General features: G+C 38.3%; 1 protein-coding gene across 2 annotated transcripts in view; it reads left to right on the top strand.

Moving 5' to 3' along the window:
• Positions 1–16,174, top strand: part of ADCY8 (adenylate cyclase 8) — a 128,345-nt gene that overhangs the window by 82,132 nt on the left and 30,039 nt on the right. The window contains exons 8-9 of one of the 2 annotated variants that reach the window (XM_083824196.1): positions 2,066–2,263; positions 9,562–9,662. In XM_083824196.1, coding sequence (XP_083680322.1) covers positions 2,066–2,263; positions 9,562–9,662 — 299 coding nt within the window. The remainder of the gene's footprint in view (positions 1–2,065; positions 2,264–9,561; positions 9,663–16,174) is intronic. The other variant, XM_083824197.1, reaches the window with a different exon arrangement.

The raw sequence follows: 16,174 nt of genomic DNA on the forward strand, positions 1-16,174 counted from the left end.
ATTGACTGTTGCCATGCTCTTGACATTATGGCATGTTCATCTGCTACAAATTGTAAACCAGTTCATACATTCAGCAAGAAAACTGTTCTTCATATTAAACAAATTTTAAAAGATAATTTGAAGAAAAAATAGTCACTTAACAGAATGAATTGAGAACATCCCCTTTATGTAAATAAAACACAGTACCCAACTAAAACATTAGGGACCTTCTCCACCTTCATTTCCAATGCAGACATAGTAATATGAGTTCTCAGAAATGAATGCACACAACAGCATTTGATATGATTCTGTCCTTTAACAGTGACTTCAGATCCTCTTTTGAGATTTCATCCCCAGAAACTGATAATAACTTTCCTGCAATACCCAGTTTAAAAGAGATAGGAATAGCTAAATTAAGCAGTGCTTTAATGTGTAGCAATACAGTATTGACTCAATGGATCGTTTCCCTGGGTTTTGGCTCTAATCGTGGAGCTATCAACTTAATTATCAACTTAATTAAGGTATGTTTTGAGGCATATCTGAAATGTTATTATAAAAAGAGAAACTTTAGTATCAGTTTCCTTGATTTTTTTCCCAAAATGTTGATGATACTGTTTTTCTGGAGGGATGATGGGGAAACTGGAGTAGAGAGACTTGCCAAACATTTATGATTGAAGCCTTTTGTCTACTAAAGCAAGCAAGAAGATTACTTTTCACTTCAATAGACAGATGATTTCAGTCCTGATATCCTTTTCTGCCTATATATTGGACTCTTAATTACATCTTTAAAAAATGAAATATGAGAAAACTAGACATTATCCATGACTATGGAGTCCCTGGACTTTATTTTAGGACTGCAAAGAAAGTTGTTAATTAGTGTTTGACAGCAAGTACCTGAGACCCCTATCTGTGTTTTAATGTGATCTCCAAGTTTCATTAAAAGTTAACTGCTGACTATACTTTGAATAAGAATGAGGGAAACCTCCTTATCTCATTATCTATACATAATCCTGTGATCCAAAAGAATTGGCTTTCCAGAGAAATGCAGTGATAAATCCATCCCAACTTCCTTTTCACAACAATGACTTGTAAGAAATAGTGAGGATCTTTTCTAGCAAGGAGCTATAGGATAAATTTCCTAAAGCAAAAGTATATTGTTTTTCCATAATTTGTATTTTATGCTGTGATGTATGAAGGTTTATATCCTTTCCATTCATTAACATGTCTTAACACTTGGGAATATCACAGGTAGTAGATATTATTTTCCCATTCAGCCTGCGCCTTCCCCGTAGTTTGTGTCACAAAATGGTACCATAAAACTGGATTGAGTTATGTTATGAAAGCAAACTCTACTTCTTTCCTGAAGGTGAAACATCCTTTGTACTACCTCCACTAACTTTCATTTGCAAAGCCGTGCAAGAGATTTTTTTTTTTGATATGTCAATGAAATATCAAAGGAATAAAGCAATTGAGATAATATATATTTTTTTAAATAATATGAATTACAGTTACATTAAATGATATAGCCTAACTGTAATCCTGACTGGCTAAAATATACCAGTAGTGAAGAAGAACATATTATCCGAAAAGCCATGCTGAAGTAACCATAAATGCACCTTCTTCACTACTTCCCAATTGATCTGTTCCGTAACTACACACATCCAGTAACTTTAAGACCAAGAAAAACATTGTTACTCCTGTTTTGTTTGTGTCTTCTGTTTCTGTAGCTTCCATTCTAAGCTGTGAAAACACACCATTGAGTTCAGTACTCTGTTGTGATTTTGGTGTGTACTCCCGTTATGCATGCTCTAATGGTTATGTGTCAGAATCTGGAAAGGAGATTGTATTCCTAATATTCAGTACAATAGCAAACCTCGTAGTCTGTTTAAACCAGACATTAAAGTACTCCACTTAATCTACTGTATGTGTTTAGTGGAACAGACATATTATTTTACAATTCTGTAGATTTCATCAAATGAATTGCATGGAATGCTGTAATGGTTTGCAATGCAACATGATCTAAAACATTGCATTTTAACCCAAGGGGACCAGCAGGTTTATTCTGTTTGCATGTGCTTTCCCCTAGACTCTGGCTGCCCTAACAAGAAATTCAATAAATCTGCTTCCAAACCATCTTGCACAAGCTTTGCATGTCCAGTCTGGGCCTGAGGAAATTAACAAGCGAATAGAGCACACCATCGACTTACGGAGTGGCGATAAATTGAGAAGAGAGCATATCAAGCCTTTTTCACTGATGTTTAAAGACTCCAGCCTGGAGCACAAGGTAGCTGGGTCTTGGTAGCTGAATTATTTGCTACTCAAATTGTAATAAATGTCCACTGAAATAGAGAAGCTCTAGGTTCTAGCTTGCATTGTTTCTTTTCTGGTTTTGTTCTTCTTTTTCATTTTGTTTCAGTTTTCAGAAGATGGGACTGAACTAGAGGTCATAATGGACACTGTCGTGATGCAGGTGTTACAGTGCTGCAGTGATTATGTTTCATTGCTGGAAAATGCCTACATTGGGCAAACTCTTCTTCTGAAAACAACAAAAGCTACTTTGCGGATTTCATTTGCTGTCTAGTACAAGCAGTTTTCTGTCATATGACAGGTTGCTTTGGCACAAATGGTGATTGAGCGTATTAATATACTGACACTTCTATTCAAAATATATACCTATATTTATATAGATAAGTGCCTTTCATTTACTAATAGAATCCATCTGGTCTCCTCTAGTCAGCCACTGTTTATTTCAAGTCCAAATTAATGTCAACTCTTTGTTTTAAACACCCCTTTTTAACATTTGTTTTTAAGAGGTAAATGTTGTTCTTGTTTTTGTTGCTTCTCAGCAGCAATATGATCTCACTAATTTCTATTTCAGTCCACATCCATATATAAGCTTTAAGTTAAAAAGAGAAAGGCAATGGGAGAACTTTACTTGCAAGCTGAGTGGGAGAGGTGTTGCATAGATCTCAAATGATTTCATTGACTTGCATGCTATTGAAATGCAGTAACAGCAGGCCTATGATTTGATGTGCAGTTAGACTGAAAAGAAAAGAAAAACAAAAAGTAGTTTCTAGTATGAAGGCTTACATCACCATCACTTTTCCACTGGAAAACAGACTGTTTTGCTTGACTTATAGGAGACTAGTCTTCAGGTGGTATTAATGGTGAGAGCTTCATGAAAACTGCTGGAAAAGAAAAAAAATCTGCTTGAAGTGTATCAAAGTCCTTATATTAAAAGCAAGCCTATAGAAGGAAAAATAATTGTTTGCTTAAAAAAGGGAAAGATTCGATTTCCCCATGAATATATTTAAGATACTGAGACACAAGGTAAAATCCCAAAAGATGCCACTGCTGCAAAAGAATGCAGTTATTATGCAAAGCTGTCAGGAACCCGGATCTCAACAACAGCTAAAGAAAGGGCTGTGGCTGAAACCACACCTCTCTTAGGAGGACAAAAGCAGTCAATGAAGAAAGTTTTCCCACTTGTCTTGTGAGACTGTACCAGAAAAGAAGCCAAAATTGTCAGGGACAAAAATCTTGATAAGAGGAATAATATGACTCTGTGGTATAGTGGTTGGAAGCTTGGTGGGGTTCTCCGGATCACATGCTCTGGTCCAAGACCTGTTTGTGAATGTTATATGAAAAAGACATTAACACTAGTATTAGGCTTTGGAGCAGGAAGTTAAATTCAGGATTCCTGATATCCTGTTAATTAGCATTTAAAGATCTAAAAGTCATGAGCAATCTTTAATCTTTTAAAGACACAAGGTAAAAAGATAAGATGGAAAAGTCTGGATATAACAGCAATAATCAAGGTGGTGGATGGTGTATTAGAATTTTTTGTGTGTGTAAAAGAAGAAACAGCCTGGTCACAAACAACTTGATGAGTAAAGCAGACTACTGAATTAAGAACCTCACCTTACATTGCTGTTTAATAAAAACAAGTCCTGAACGTAGGCTGGAGCAAATGGACACTGCCCAGAATCAGATTCTATGTTCAGAGTCCAAACTCTCTCGTGATTTTAGACTTCATAATTAACATCCTTATGGAAAATCTAGACAGTCAGGTCAGAATTTCATTAAAATGCAACTTAGGCAAGGGGGTAGGATGAGCAAAACCATGCCCTAATCTATGACATTTCATAGGTCAGATTTTAAATATTAATAAAGTGTTTAATTACTTCTGGATATCAAAAAGTCTATTAGAAAGCCAACATTTTTATCACTTTTGATACATTTTCTTCTCACTGTAACATTTCCAACGCCACCCTATGTTAAAAGACATGGAAAGTAGTTCTTTCACTAATACTTCCTTTCATTCAATATTTCCTTAGGTATTTCCTATTTTTTTCTGTCCTCTGAATTGGGCTGATTTTTTTTAGCACTGCACAGAAATAGGTGTTGTTTTTATTTTTTAAATGTCAACACTGTTTTAGTTGCTCTAGTTCATCCACCTCCAATAGTTAGATAGTTGCCAGCCAGCAAACTTCTTGCTTGTGTTGAGTGTGCAAAGACACCATGAGTGTGTTCAGAGAAAGTTGAGGATTGCATCAGGATGTAAAGGGATGATGTGGGTTAAGGAAAGATGAATTGCAATGTACTCTTCCTTATAGGCAGGTATCTGTAACAGGCACCTGCCTATAACAGGGGACAACGTGGAAAATGTCATTTCCTTTCTTCCTTGTTAGCCTATACAGTAGTTACAGGTTGTCCTGATGGCCTTAGTGTTAAACTATAGAATAAAAACAATCATGAAAAAAACAATAGGGGAAATGTTTTCCTACAGAAGGTAGCTATTTACTCCATGTTGCCTTATATTACTATTGCTATCAGTTTCTCCCTTTCTCCTCTTGCCCATTCAGGAAGCAAAACAAGCTCAGATTAGAAGCCCCCCTCTGTTCTCTCTGTTAGAAAGAACCCATGAAAGGTTCTCTCTAACCTTTCAGTCTGGAATTATGCTTTCTTCTAGTCATTAACATTTTGCAACTGCTTACCATGACCTTCTACATCAGCCTCATGAGGTGTTCCCTGCAGTGTTGCTGAGCAAAGAGAGAGTATAAGTCTGTTGGCCTCCCATCTCACACTGCCATTTCCATTTGCTGCCACTCACCTTCAGCTCAGCACAGAAGCAGCTGTAAGTCAGACATAACTCTGAAATAAATGAACTTCTCTTATGTAAAATATTGCACCCTCACATTTAGACATCACCCTTTTGGGCAGCACTTGTATCTGCCTAATACTTATTTCTTTTACCTGCAAATACTTCTCACTGCAGACCTCACAGTTATTCAGTAGGTAGAACAACCAGTACCCATACTGGATCTCCCCACCAAGCGTTGTTACATTAATGGTGTTCAGTCAGTATTAAGTTAATGTTCTGTGCCTGAAACCACAGAGAAGTGAGTAACCATATGAACAATACTCTATATTTCTTTCTCCTGCATTTGTAACAGGACTGCTATGCATTGGGATCATAAGCCTTTTTGGGTGGCTTGAATGGATCTCAAATGTCATGCTGGACTTCTGCTAGATTTTTCACCTGCCTGTGTTTCTTATTCTTTTATTCTTTTATTCTTATTCTTATTCTTATTCTTATTCTTATTCTTATTCTTATTCTTATTCTTATTCTTATTCTTATTCTTTTATTCTTTTATTCTTTTATTCTTTTATTCTTTTATTCTTTTATTCTTTTATTCTTTTATTCTTTTATTCTTTTATTCTTATTCTCATTGCAAAGCAATTGCAGACAGCAGATTTATACTAGTACTGAAAGTGCTAATTTACTTCTTTTGAGGTTTAAAAAGCTAATATATATATATACATATTTATTTTTTTTTCTGGAAACAGCATGCTCAGAACTACCATGAATGCTAGCACAGGTCCCATTTTGCAACAGTTTAAATCATTTGTATATGACAGCAACTTAAGCCAGTGCTACAACTTCCCCTTCCTCTCTTATCTCATTGCTTTTATGTCCTTCTTGGTGATAGCATAAATGTAGATTCCACAGCAAGCTGCAATGATTGCATTAGTGAAGGGGTTATATCCCTCAGGCAATACGCATATTTCCACATGAACTTTGTAAGAATACATTTTTCAGAGGATTTGTGCAATATCCCCACCTGGTATATTTTATAGATTCTTTCCCCAAATGGACTAGTCATTATTAACCTGTATTTTACTCATTAGCACTTGATGGCTCATTTAGAGACTAATTCACTCTCAGTTTTGCTAGAGGTAATTTTCACAAATAGGATGTAGACAGATAGAGCAAAAGAGTCATCACTGTAGAGTAATTCTAATGGTAGCATGAAAATACACTGAAGGTTTTCAAACATGTAATCGCTCATGGGGAAAATCTCCTTCTACTTTAGTTGATTTCCAAATATTAAAAGATGTCATTAAGACACTCTACCATGATAACAATGACTTGGTAACATCAGTAGCATGTATTTTCAGAGAAGATAAATCATAGAAACGGGGTAAGGAATTTTGCATTCTGGTAGGGTTTTTGCTAAGGAGAGTTTGCAGTGTAAAGATTTGTATAAAGATATCCTAAGCCCTCATGTGTGTTTGTATTGAGAACATAAATAAGACTGGGCTTAGAGGTGGAGTGTCTGTGTATTTTCTGTGAGATGAGCACACTTAAAATATCAAAAGAGCTTTGAATTTCTCAGTACAGATTATCTTAGGTCAAAATTAGACCTAAATATTTGAATTTCTCTGTATAAAAGGTTCAGATGGGTGAAAAGTTAAATGACTAGAAAACAAACCTTGCCCTTCCTTCATCCCATATCCTTGCAGAAATAAGCCTCACCTCTTTCCTTTGATTCAGAAACTTCCAGTGCAGAGCCAAGAAGCTCTGGAAGAAACACTTGGCAAATTCTGAGCCTGTTTAGCATCTTCTTTTCTGTTATTGATTTACAACAGGGTCTGTGTAGACTCTCTGTTCTTCTCAGTAGTTCATCCATCCCTTTTCCCGCCTTGAGTTTCCATCTTCTTCTGTGCCTGCCCAGCAGAAGCTGCAGAAGCTTTTTCAGCAGCACAAACATCATCGCTCTGAAGGCAAAAACAAAACAAAACAAAAAACCAGTCTCCCCTTTCATCCAAAAGAGCAACAATGAGCATAAAGCCAACCAACTTCCTACCCAGTGTGCAAATGCTCTAGGTGAACATATAAAGCCTATTGCATGTCCAGCACTCACCTTCCAAGGAGCTCTGGGAAAAACTGAGAGGTGGTGAATCACAGAATCACAGCATAGTTAAGGTTGGAAGGGATCTCTGGAGATCATCTAGTCCAACCTACCTGCTTAAGAAGGGTCCCATGGAGCACATTTCCCAGGGTTATGTCCAGATAGCTGTTGAATATCTCCAGGGAAGGAGACTCCACAACCTCTCTGGGCAACCTATCAGTGCTCAGTCACTCTCATAGTAAAGTTTTTCCTCAAAAAATGAGCAACATTACTTGGCAGAGAAAACTTGGCCTTATTTATTTGAGACAAATTTCAGCTAGCTGGCTGGGCATGAATAAACAGTGCCATCCAACAGCCCAAAGCTCAAGACAAATGGCTCAAGTCCCTTGGGAATAAAGGAGGAGATCCCGCTGCACAATAAACAAGTCATGCCAGTGCGTGTAGGCCTATGTGACTTTGCAGCTACAGCTTTGATTACAGAGTACGTCTCATCATGATTCTTTCTACCACTCTACCTGGCTCCAGCAGGCTACGTGCCTTTCCATATTTATGGAAGAGTCTTGAGGCTTAATTTATCCTTAACGACTTCTCCAAGTCATAAAAGGATAGGCTGTTAGAGAAATGCTACGTTTATCATGGGTGTTTGTGCTGCTTCAGAGACAATAAAATTTTCTCATCACAACTTTGTTACTGATTAGACCACAGCATTCATCCTTTGACATAACGCTTGACACAGTGAGCAATTCCATGTCTATATTTCATTCAATTAATTTGCTATAATTTCCCTAAGTAATATTTAGGATTTAATGTTATATTTTAAGAAATGTGTCTTTCTCCCTTTGGTTCTTTTTGTGCCACAACCAAAAAAGACTGGGTCCATTATTCAAGCAGACTGATGCAGTTCTGTTTTCCTGCACATGAAATTGGGGTCAGTGCCTCTGTTTCAGCAGCAGAATGAAGTGTAGATGCCTTTGAGCACCATCAAAAATCATGTCAAAATGGTACTGCTTCTGAAAACAGCAGACACAGGGTATAATCATGGCAGAGGAGGATCCAAAATGAAAGGCGTCAACAAACAAACCCATCTCTTACTCAAAGCAAATGGGAGCAGGAAAGAGAAGCCTTTTTCCTATTTCAGAAGCTTGAGTCTGTATAGTCTGTATGAGTGTAGCCTAAGTCTAGACAGGATCTTCCTTCAAGAACAATTTAGCAGTAAAATGCAGGAGTACACAAATGAACGCTCTCAACGCATGTTGCTGATACAGTTATTAATTGCTTTTTATTTTTCTCAATTATAAAACTCTTCAGGCATTTATAACTGCAATTTGCCTTATTTTCAAACTCCTGGAGAAATATCCTGATATCAGACGTTTCTTTGATTCTGGTTTACTTCTCTTCTGCATATGTAACTCTCAGATCCCTCAAAAGAGATTAAATAAAATGGAGTTACTGTTCAGAGGAAGAAAAATGACTGAGACAAGCTCCTATGGGATTGATCATTAGGTGAAGAAAATTTGTTGTCATCTGTATAAGATAAATACTTCTGTGGACCAATCTTCATCTGCCATAAATGATTAGAGTTTCATTAAATTATCAGTGTTTAATACCAGCTGAAGATTTAGGCAACATTTCTACTTAATCTGATTCACTGCAATTTACTGACCCACTATGATTTATTGATGTATCTGTTACTCCAATTCTGGCTAACTCCAATAGAATGGGAGTCTGCTAGCATTTTCAGTGGTCCAATATGCTGGGGAAAAAATACCTTTCCGATAAATGATGGTAATAATGCACTTCAAATGATCTTTTACATAATAATACCCTCATTTTCCCCTTGGAGAATGCCCACGTTGACAAGTTTCTGTACAGCCTCTGGAAATGTCAGGGTACAGACATAACTTACATCCTAGCTACAGAATGCCCCAAATTGGGTGCATTTAAAATAATTAAAAAAGAAAGCAGAAAGGTATCAATATGGAAAGCACAGAGACACCTCTGTAATATAACACATGCAGACAGGTTACTTTTGTGTTTGCTTTCAGGTGAAGGAACCTACAATTCCTTTGGTGAAGCAATTATGTTTTTAGTACTGTATTCAGCAGCAGAAGCCTCTAATATCTATTCATTCACTTTATGCAAATAAATCGGAAAAAGAGACAGTCAACAAAACCATTTCATAGTACAAATGAAAATTAGAGACTTATGTTCAATAAGTATTTTACCAGTGTATTTGTGATTTATTGGTTGTGCTTGGATTTTAAAAATAAATTCAGAATTATTGACTTATTAGCTCTTCCCCCAAACCTCTCATATGCATCAGTCTTTATGAAATCACTGGGTTAACAGCTAATTTGCTCTTCTTTTTTTTTTCTTTTTATTCCAGTATTCTCAAATGCGGGATGAAGTATTCAAATCAAACTTGGTGTGCGCATTTATTGTTCTTGTGTTTATCACCGCTATCCAAAGCTTACTTCCTTCTTCCAGGTAAATACAGAAATATATTACTGTATATCTGAAGGCACTCTTGGGGAAATAATGGGATAACATTGCTAGCAGATGTGGAATGAGCCAATAAACTGCTTGTTCCCCAAACTCTTTGGAAATATTTTTGCCCTTCCTCCTATGCCCCCCCCCCCCCCCCCCCCCGCCGCCTCCCTTTATTATCTGCTTTTGTATCACATTCTCTGAAACTTCACATTTTCATGTGAGAGACAGTAGTATCTATTGACATTATAATGTTATGTTTTTAAGCAGAACTCCCACTGAGATAAGCGTTAACGTCGTCTTACAAAAGTTTGACATGGTATGGTCTGGTGCTTTCTGCGTTCAAGTAAAACATGATCCAGACTTAAAACTGTTTTTACAAAGTAACAATCAGGGATTGTTTTGGTTTTGTTCCTTACATGCTACATTAGAAAGTTGTAGTGTTGTGCTTTGTTGCTAAAGATATTTATTACCCAGCTGGGGGAAGCAATATTTTGCCCTTAAGAAGCAGCAGCAGCAAATGATCTGGTAGACCTTTTGCCCCTTCTGCTTCTGTCTGGGGCTGACCAAGCAACAAGTTCCTATCAAAATGAAGAAACTGACACAGCTGTGACCTATATGTTCACATGTGTAACATAGTCAAGGCCACCAATTGGTCTTTTAGTCTGCTACTTAACAAAACAAGATTATATATAAGGAATACAGTCAGTTTTCTAACAGCATAGCAAAGCCAGCAGAACATCAACTGTTGCTAAAGCAAGCCTCTAATCCCATTTGATCTTTGAACAAGTGCCCAAATGGAAATGCCCAGATGAGCATAATTGTCAAGTGGTTTCTACCACTCGGATGAACCTTAGCTTATGGCTTCCTGGAGAATAACCTTGAAAATGCAGTACTTGTACATGAAATAACAAGCTTATGTTACAATCATCCAGCAATATTTCTTGGATCATGTTTGGAAGGCCTTGTTCACCATGTTTATGTCCCAGAATAACAAAACAGTGATTGGATGCAGGTCGGTAATTGCATTCTGCAGCAGTGGTGTACCATGTATTCCATAGTTGTTCCTTGATGGGAATGTACGCAGAGTAGTGTCTGACCTTGTGCTGTTCCTTATGTGCCATATTGCTCTAATAGTAGTAAGTTTGTTTGCTTGTCTGAAGTCTTTCTCCCAATGCACATTCAAAATTTTTCACTTCTGGTAGCTGTTATTTTTGCCTTTTCTCAGTATGTACAAGATTTATGGATCTTATTAATGGAACCTGTTTTCTAAAATTATTTCTGCTGCTATATCAATCACTACTATACCAGCAAAAATGCATGACATTTTTTCTATCTGCACAAATTCATCTCTGTTAATTCTCATGACGGTATGTAGTGCCATTGGAATTAGAGAAGGAGTCACATAGCTGCCATGCCTGCAGCTGTCTCTCATTCTGGTTTCCCATATTACACAGTAATTTGTGTTTTCCCCTGCACTTCACAAATTCTTTGGACCTTTTTGTCACTGAATATTAAACAGGCTGTAAATATAGTAAATGGGAAAACAAATTTAGATATTTCCTATATTATTTCCTACAAGATAAGATAAGCAGAGGTTTTTAAAACAAAATTGTGGAACCTTGGCCCCAGGATTGCCTCAGAAGTCGGTTAATAGAACCTGGGTAGATATCTGGGGAAAGACTAACTACCACTATCCCTTTGAGAAAGAGGATTTGACTAAGTTATCAGGTACTTCATGGCAGTTCTGATGTCCTTTCAGAAGACCACTGTAAAGATTTAAGAAGTCAGATTTTGGTCTTCATTTTTTCAAGTTCTGATACTTTACTTCAGAAATATGTTTCAGTCTTCAGTCTTAATAAAGCATAGTTGTTAAATGAGGAGTGTTCAAAAGCCGAGCAAGGCCAAAAAAAAAAAAAAAAGATAAAAAGATGAAAAAGATGAGGGGATCTGAGCAAGAAGATTTATTTAAATGTATTGAATGAGGAAATAAGTTCAGATAAGTTCAGATTTCTAAAATTTCTGTTCAAAAACCAATTCCACTTATGAGTATAAGCACATGAACAAGATATCACTAAGTTAGGCAGGATTTGGATTCAGAGAATCCACTTATGTTTAAGAGAAAACACTTATGTTTATACCTCTAGTAGATATCAGAGAAGTACCATAGGAGGAGAGCATGGATATCATTTACACGGAAAAACTAACAAACTGTATAATTCACACCCCTCATGGTAACTTACCCTATCAACATATTTTAGAGCTTTTCAATTTATGCTTTGGTGTTTTGTTGAACAGGGATGGAATTATGTGTTTGTTTAAGTACATTTGAATATTTTGCTAAGCTGAGTCTTTTGGGAATTTCTGGAAACACAGTAAAAGAAACATTATTTAAATCATCATAAAGGATATCTTACTAAGGATCTTCAGAGAATTTCCCATGTAAGTTGCGTGGGTCTGTGTGCTAAAGAAGGTAATCATGGGATTACAGAATTGCTTGAGTTGGATGACCTTAAAGATCATCTAGTTCCAACCCCCTGTCATGGGCAGAGATGCCACCCAGTAGATCAAGTTGCCCAGGGCCTCATCCAGCACTTCACCAAGCAATTGCAAAAAGAACAAAGACTAACTTTACTTAACAGAAAAGTTAACTTTTCTTTCTGTTATTATAACTCCTATGTAAGGGAGTTGCAGAATTTTATCTCAGTTTATATATGTCTCCTGCAGGATAAATATTGGATTCATTCATACTTTCCCCTGACAGGATAGGTACCTCACAGAATTTAAGAATCTTTGCAGTAGCGTTCATGCTTTGAAATATTGAGTCATTACTCTAAGTGACATAAATTAATGCCATATTTCTCTTGTAATTATCCTCTATGAAGCCATTAAGTTGCATTGCCAACTTTGCAGTGATTCATCTTTTTCATCTGAAAGGCTTGGGAGTTTGATTCATCTCCTGCAATAAACTTCCTATATGCTTACATGTGCAACAGGTCATACTAGAGCAGACTTCTGTGCTACTCTTATTTCTGACAGTTTTTCACTGGGTTGTTCTTGTGAGGGGAGAAAAACAGTTTTCAAATTGTTCATTTAAAACATCTGCATCCTTTGTTTTACATAAATTTTCCTTCTGGCTCCACAACTCTTGATTTACGACTATGAACAAGGAAGAGGGAAGGCAAAAAGCTCCATTTCAAACTCTATTCTGACATTAGGGGACCTCTGGAAAAAAAAAAAATCATTTGGCCTTAAATTGCTTCTTCAATGAAAAGGGGATCTATCCCATGCACTTCTGAGAGAAGTTCTTAGACAGAAACGTATTATGTCTTGTCCCTTTTCTTATAACCTCTGTTATATCTTCTGCTGTACTTGATCCTATCAGCATGCTGCCAATATAATCTTTACACAGATACTGGGCTGATTCTCTGGGACTTCTTAGGTGTGCACAGTTTAATTTTGTTTTTATCATAAGCAGACTTGGATGAGACAAACACATCAATATCTAACAGAATAGCTACCACAGAAGAATTCTTGTTCCCTACATATCTATTATAAAAAAATACAAAGCCATGGTTTCTCAGGTGCCTAGGCAGGTTGCACTGCATTTTGGATTGATATCCCAGTCTTAGGTCCCTAGCTGCTCCCTGTATTCTACCATAATACAATAACATTTGGTCTTAAATGTGTAGTGTGACGGTCCAAAATAAGAACTCATGTTTAGTGTCCTCAGGTTTGACATCTTGAGTCTTGACCTCAAACTTTTTGAAAGCTTTATTTTGGTTTCATTTAAAGCTTGGTCAGTTTAGGTCTGCTGTATTGGACACATATGCATGAATAGGCTGTCTATCTGCATCTGAGTTATTAATAGAAACTCTCAGTTCCAAAAAGAATCTCAGTCATTTAGCTACTGCAAAATATTGTTGCAGTGTAGGAAGCCAAAAGAGTTTATTTCACATAACTTTTGAAACCCAGAGTCCATGCCCTGGGTTCAAAATATAACCAATGGAGAACCAGTCAGTCAGTGGACCTCAAGGTGGCTTTCAGCTGAATAAATATGAGACCGCTATGCAGTGAGATGAATATCCTAAAGCACACAGCTCTCTTAATGAGCTCTTTTGACTCTCTTGACTAGTTCTCCATGACTATTGTGCAGCTTTTTCCTGGCTTTATTGTCTCTTCCTTGACTACATTGCTGTCTCTTAAACTCATCTCTGATGATGGTTTTCGGGACCCTGGGTGCCCTGAGCGGGAGGACCATGATGACGGTGGGAATGACAAACTCACTACCGACCCTGAACATGTGCGGGATTTGCTGCTCCACCTGGATCCATACAAGTCCATGGGTCCAGATGGGATCCATCCCAGGGTGCTTAAAGAGCTGGCTGATGTCATCGCGGGACCTCTCTCAATTATTTTTCAACGATCTTGGGAATCTGGAGAGGTCCCAGTAGACTGGAAGCTGGCAAATGTTGTCCCAATTTTCAAGAAGGGTAAGAAAGAAGACCCTAGCAATTACAGGCCTGTCAGTCTCATGTCAGTGCCTGGTAAAATTATGGAGAAGATGATTCTTGAAGTTACTGAGGCGCACCTGGGGGACAATGCAGTCATTGGTCCCAGTCAACATGGGTTCATGAGGGGTAGGTGCTGCCTAACAAATTTGATTTCCTTTTATGATAAGATCACCCATCTAGTTGACCAAGGGAAACCAGCTGTTGTGATCTTTTTGGACTTCAGCAAGACTTTTGACACGGTTTCCCATAGGATCCTACTGGACAAGATGTCCACCATACAACTAAACAAAACCATCATACGATGGGAGAGCAATTGGCTGACGGGAAGGGCTCAAAGGGTTGTGGTTAATGGGGCCACATCTGGCTGGTGGATGGTCACTAGTGGGGTCCCTCAAGGCTCCATTTTAGGGCCAGTCCTCTTCAATGTCTTTATAAATGATTTGGATGTAGGACTAGAAGGTGTTTGGAGCAAATTTGCCAACGACACCAAACTTGGAGGAGTTGTGGACTCAGATGAGGGTGGAAAGGCCTTGCAGAGAGATCTGGACAGACTGGAGAGCTGGGCGATCACCAACCACATGAAGTTTAACAAAGGCAAGTGCCGGGTCCTGCACCTGGGACAGGGCAACCCTGGCTATACGTACAGACTGGGCGATGAGACGCTGGGGAGCAGCCCCACAGAGAGGGATCTGGGGGTTGTGGCTGACAGCAAGTTGAATATGAGCCAGCAGTGTGCCCTGGCAGCCAGGAAGGCCAACCGTATCCTGGGATGCATCAAGCACGGCATTGCTAGTCGGTCGAGGGAGGTGATTGTCCCACTCTACTCTGCGTTGGTGCGGCCTCACCTCGAGTACTGTGTACAGTTCTGGGCACCACAGTACAAAAAGGACATTAAACTGTTGGAGAGTGTCCAGAGGAGGGCAACGAAGATGATGAAGGGCCTAGAGGGGAAGACATATGAGGAGTGCCTGAGGGCACTTGGCCTGTTCAGCCTGGAGAAGAGGAGGCTGAAGGGGGACCTCATCGCAGTCTACAACTTCCTCGCGAGGGGGAGTGGAGAGGCAGGTGACCTATTCACTGTAAACACCAGTGATAGGACCCACGGGAATGGTGTTAAGCTGATGTGGGGGAAGTTTAGGCTGGACATCACGAAGAGGTTCTTCACCGAGAGGGTGGTCGCACACTGGAACAGGCTCCCCAGGGACGTAGTCACTGCACCAAGCCTGTCTGAATTTAAAAAGCAATTGGACTGTGCACTTAATCACATGGTCTAGACTTTTGGGCAGACCTGTGCGGTGCCAAGAGTTGGACTAGATGATCCTTATGGGCCCCTTCCAGCTCGGGATATTCTATGATTCTATGATTCTATGATTCTACATTGCTGTCTCTTAAACATATTAATGTTTTTGTATATATTTTTTTCACAGTATAGTCTTCTTTCATGGAGACTGTATTACTTCTTATCTCTCTATATAGTAGTGAGAGAAAAACTAGAATATTTAGTGTCCATGAACTATCAGTTCCATGAAGAAAAGGTTTCTGTCTCCAGGATTGTTGATTTCACACATACCTCCTTTTTCCTATACTCCATTCATGAGGATATCCTGAGTGTACCCGTGAACGTCTTTTGCTCTTACAGTAAGCATCAGTGGCCTTCTGTGTATTTTCACAGACAGAAGCTGTTCTCAAAGCGTTGTCACATAGCCTGCTTGGTGTCATTGGGACTTTCAGTGAATCTTGAGATTTTTGTGACGAACTTTTAGTTGTACAGGACGAAATCTGTGGCTTCTGCTCCAGTCTTTGTTTCTTCATTATTCACTCTTCCCAAATGCAATTTGTTTTCTCTGGCTACATTGTTCTTTCCTTCAAAATTCTGAATGAGCTTGCTGAAGGAATGGAACTTTTCTGGGAAGCTCCACTGAGTTCTGTGTTCATCACATACAAATATTTGGAAAGTCTTGTAGGAGTGAAATGCTGAAACAAATGTAAGATAACATT

The sequence above is a fragment of the Anser anser genome, assembly GCF_964211835.1.
Source record: "Anser anser genome assembly, chromosome: 2".
In the NCBI taxonomy this organism is placed as follows: domain Eukaryota; kingdom Metazoa; phylum Chordata; class Aves; order Anseriformes; family Anatidae; genus Anser; species Anser anser.